At 53.1% G+C, this 2,742-nt stretch overlaps 1 protein-coding gene across 1 annotated transcript; it reads left to right on the forward strand.

The window, feature by feature from the left end:
* Nucleotides 1-278: 278 nt before the first annotated feature.
* On the forward strand, nucleotides 279-2,140 carry Z520_10907 (uncharacterized protein; the record flags this gene model as incomplete). Its single annotated transcript, XM_016781398.1, has 5 exons — nucleotides 279-344; nucleotides 434-569; nucleotides 622-805; nucleotides 860-1,659; nucleotides 1,785-2,140. The coding sequence occupies 5 exons, from the start codon at nucleotides 279-281 to the stop codon at nucleotides 2,138-2,140; spliced, it is 1,542 nt and encodes a 513-aa protein (XP_016627610.1).
* Nucleotides 2,141-2,742: the final 602 nt, after the last annotated feature.

Raw genomic sequence — 2,742 nt, forward strand, 5'->3', positions numbered from 1 at the left:
GCATGACAAATTTGAGTTCACAATCGAAGCAAGAAACAGATTCCCGTTGATGCCGTTGTCGCTACGGTAATAATCTGGACGCAGGCGCAGACGGTGGATTCGCTTGAGTGGCTTCTACTACGCCGTACCGAACACATACACGAGCCTGAAATGGCGAGCCGGGCGCATGCTGCGATCAGATTCCCTGTCAAATAATACTCCGTCCTTCTGTTGACACTGTCCCTCCCAACATCCCCAATCTCCCTTCTCTTCTGCCGTACTGTCCTCGCGCCGTCAACATGAGCGCAACAAAGGCGCAATCACAGAAGATCTTCGAGAAACTGAAAGCCAAACCAGCCAACAAGGTACTCACTCACACCATAGCCATCCAAGGAGGCCACCTCTACCAATCTACATTTCCACATGTTCCGCGCCGGCTGACATACATTCACAGATATGTTTCGACTGTGGCCAGAAGAACCCGACCTGGTCTTCCGTGCCCTTTGGCGTCTACCTCTGTCTCGACTGCTCTTCCAATCATAGAAATCTTGGTGTCCACATCTCCTTTGTCAGATCGACCAATTTGGATGGTACCTGCGACTTCTCCCTTCACAGAGATTGCAAAATATTGACCGATAACAGTCTGGCAATGGAGTCAACTGCGCACAATGAAAGTTGGGGGCAACGAGTCTGCCACGAAATTCTTCCAATCTCACGGTGGCAGTGCGGCGCTCGCGAGCAAGGATGCCAAGGTCAAATATACCTCCAATGCTGCGAACAAATACAAGGAAGAACTCAAGCGTAGGGCTGAAAGAGACTCTCAAGAGTATGTTGTGGTTGAAGACCTCGCTGTTCCAACATAGCCTTACGCCATGAACAGGTATCCAGACGAAGTAGTCATCACCGACGACCCCCTCTCCACCCCTGGCGCCGAAGGCACATCCACGCCCGCCGGTGAACCCGCAGACGACTTCTTCTCTTCCTGGGACAAGCCCACCATCAAGCGGCCTAGCAATCCGCCATCGAGAAGTGGCACACCTCCTGTGATCTCACGTACCGCCTCCCCCTTCCTCTCGGCCGGCAATGCTACAAATGGCTCCCAAACACGCCCGAAATCTCCTTCACCTTTAGCTGCAAACACAGCCAATGACGCCGAGGCCGCTCTTCCCGCTCCCGCCGCCATACGTACGACGTCTTCTTCCGCAATCCGCAAAGGTCCGAATGCTGCTGGAGGTGCAGGTGCCAGACGCGCGAACGTCCTCAGTGGGAAGAAACCAGCCCATAAACTTGGCGCCAAAAAGGTCGTGGGGGAAGAAATCGATTTCGAGGCGGCTGAAAAGGCGGCAAAAGCCGAGGCGGAGAGGATAGAGAAGTTAGGCTACGACCCTGCAGCAGAGAAGGCGGAGGAACTTGCAAAGGCCAGCAAACCCTCCAGTTTCGGGGCTTCTCCCGCTGCGACGCCGAAGGAGACGCCGACGCCTATCAATACCGCGTCGAGGACGGTCTCAAACCCGGCCCACGCGCGAAGTCCGAGTGAGCTTGAGAGACTGGGAATGGGTGTCGGTCGATTGGGTTTCGGACAGGTCGGTCCGAGCAAAGGTGCGGCGAGCTCAAGCGCTCCAGCACCAAAGAAACTGGGATTTGGTGCTGTTGGGCCCAGCAAGACCTCTGCGGCAGATGGTAAGGACGTCCCCAAGAGCAAAATCACATCATCTTACCCTTTTCCCCTTCACCACCAGCCCCATCTTGTACAATACAACTTTTCTTTTTCTCGCGTTTCCACCCACTAACAATCTCGGGTGCAGATGAGGAAGAACAATACGCGCGCAACAAATTCGGCACTCAAAAATCCATCTCCTCCGACGAGTTCTTTGGGAGAAACAGCTACGACCCGCAGGCCCAAGCCGAGGCGAAATCGCGCCTGCAGACCTTCGAGGGCGCCACATCCATCAGCTCCAACGCGTACTTTGGACGTCCCGAGGACGATCCCACGGGTCTCGAGGGCGGCGACGGCTCGTACGGTGACATGGAGACGGTGGCCAAGGACTTTATCCGGAAACTGGGCCTGACCGCCGGAGACGACCTGGAGAATTTGATCAACGTGGCCGGTGAGGGCGGGAGGCGGTTGAGGGGTGCGGTGGCGAGGTATTTGAATAGTTGAGCTTGAGTTTCAGCCTTCTGAGACTTGAGTCTGAAGATGAGCCCCCTTTTTGCAGTCCAGACTCGCAAACCCAAGACACCTAACCCGAGTTCATGGGGGAGGGGGAGAGACGAGTCGACGTAATCATTGAATGCATGAAGGGGAGCCGATTGATTGATTGCTTGCTTATAGGCAGTGCGTAGCCACGGTACGGAGTAGGAAAGAAATGCATGATGAGCACGAGGCATGAGGTTGAGCATGATAAAGAGTCTGAAAAAAGCCCTTGGAACTGGCCCCATCCATCCATCCATCAATCCATCCATCCGTTCGTCCTACCCATTCTTTATTTATTCATTCACCGATCCCCTCTCAAAGATTTTCATCCATCTGCATGGAGTATTTTCAACGGCCCTTGTCACTATTTTCCTTCCTTCTCGTCCTCCTTCGTCTGCACCAGATACTAGGAGCATACCCCTCCATACATCCCATAGGTCTGAAGATGGAGATGCCAGATAAAGATCTATCTCAAGCACCAGGCGCAAATGGGAAAAAAAAAAAAAAAAAAAAAAAAAAAAAAAAGAAAAAAACTCACTATTGTTCGCTTATACATACATAAGTGACGA

The sequence above is a fragment of the Fonsecaea multimorphosa genome (assembly GCF_000836435.1).
Source record: "Fonsecaea multimorphosa CBS 102226 unplaced genomic scaffold supercont1.33, whole genome shotgun sequence".
In the NCBI taxonomy this organism is placed as follows: Eukaryota; Fungi; Ascomycota; class Eurotiomycetes; order Chaetothyriales; family Herpotrichiellaceae; genus Fonsecaea; species Fonsecaea multimorphosa.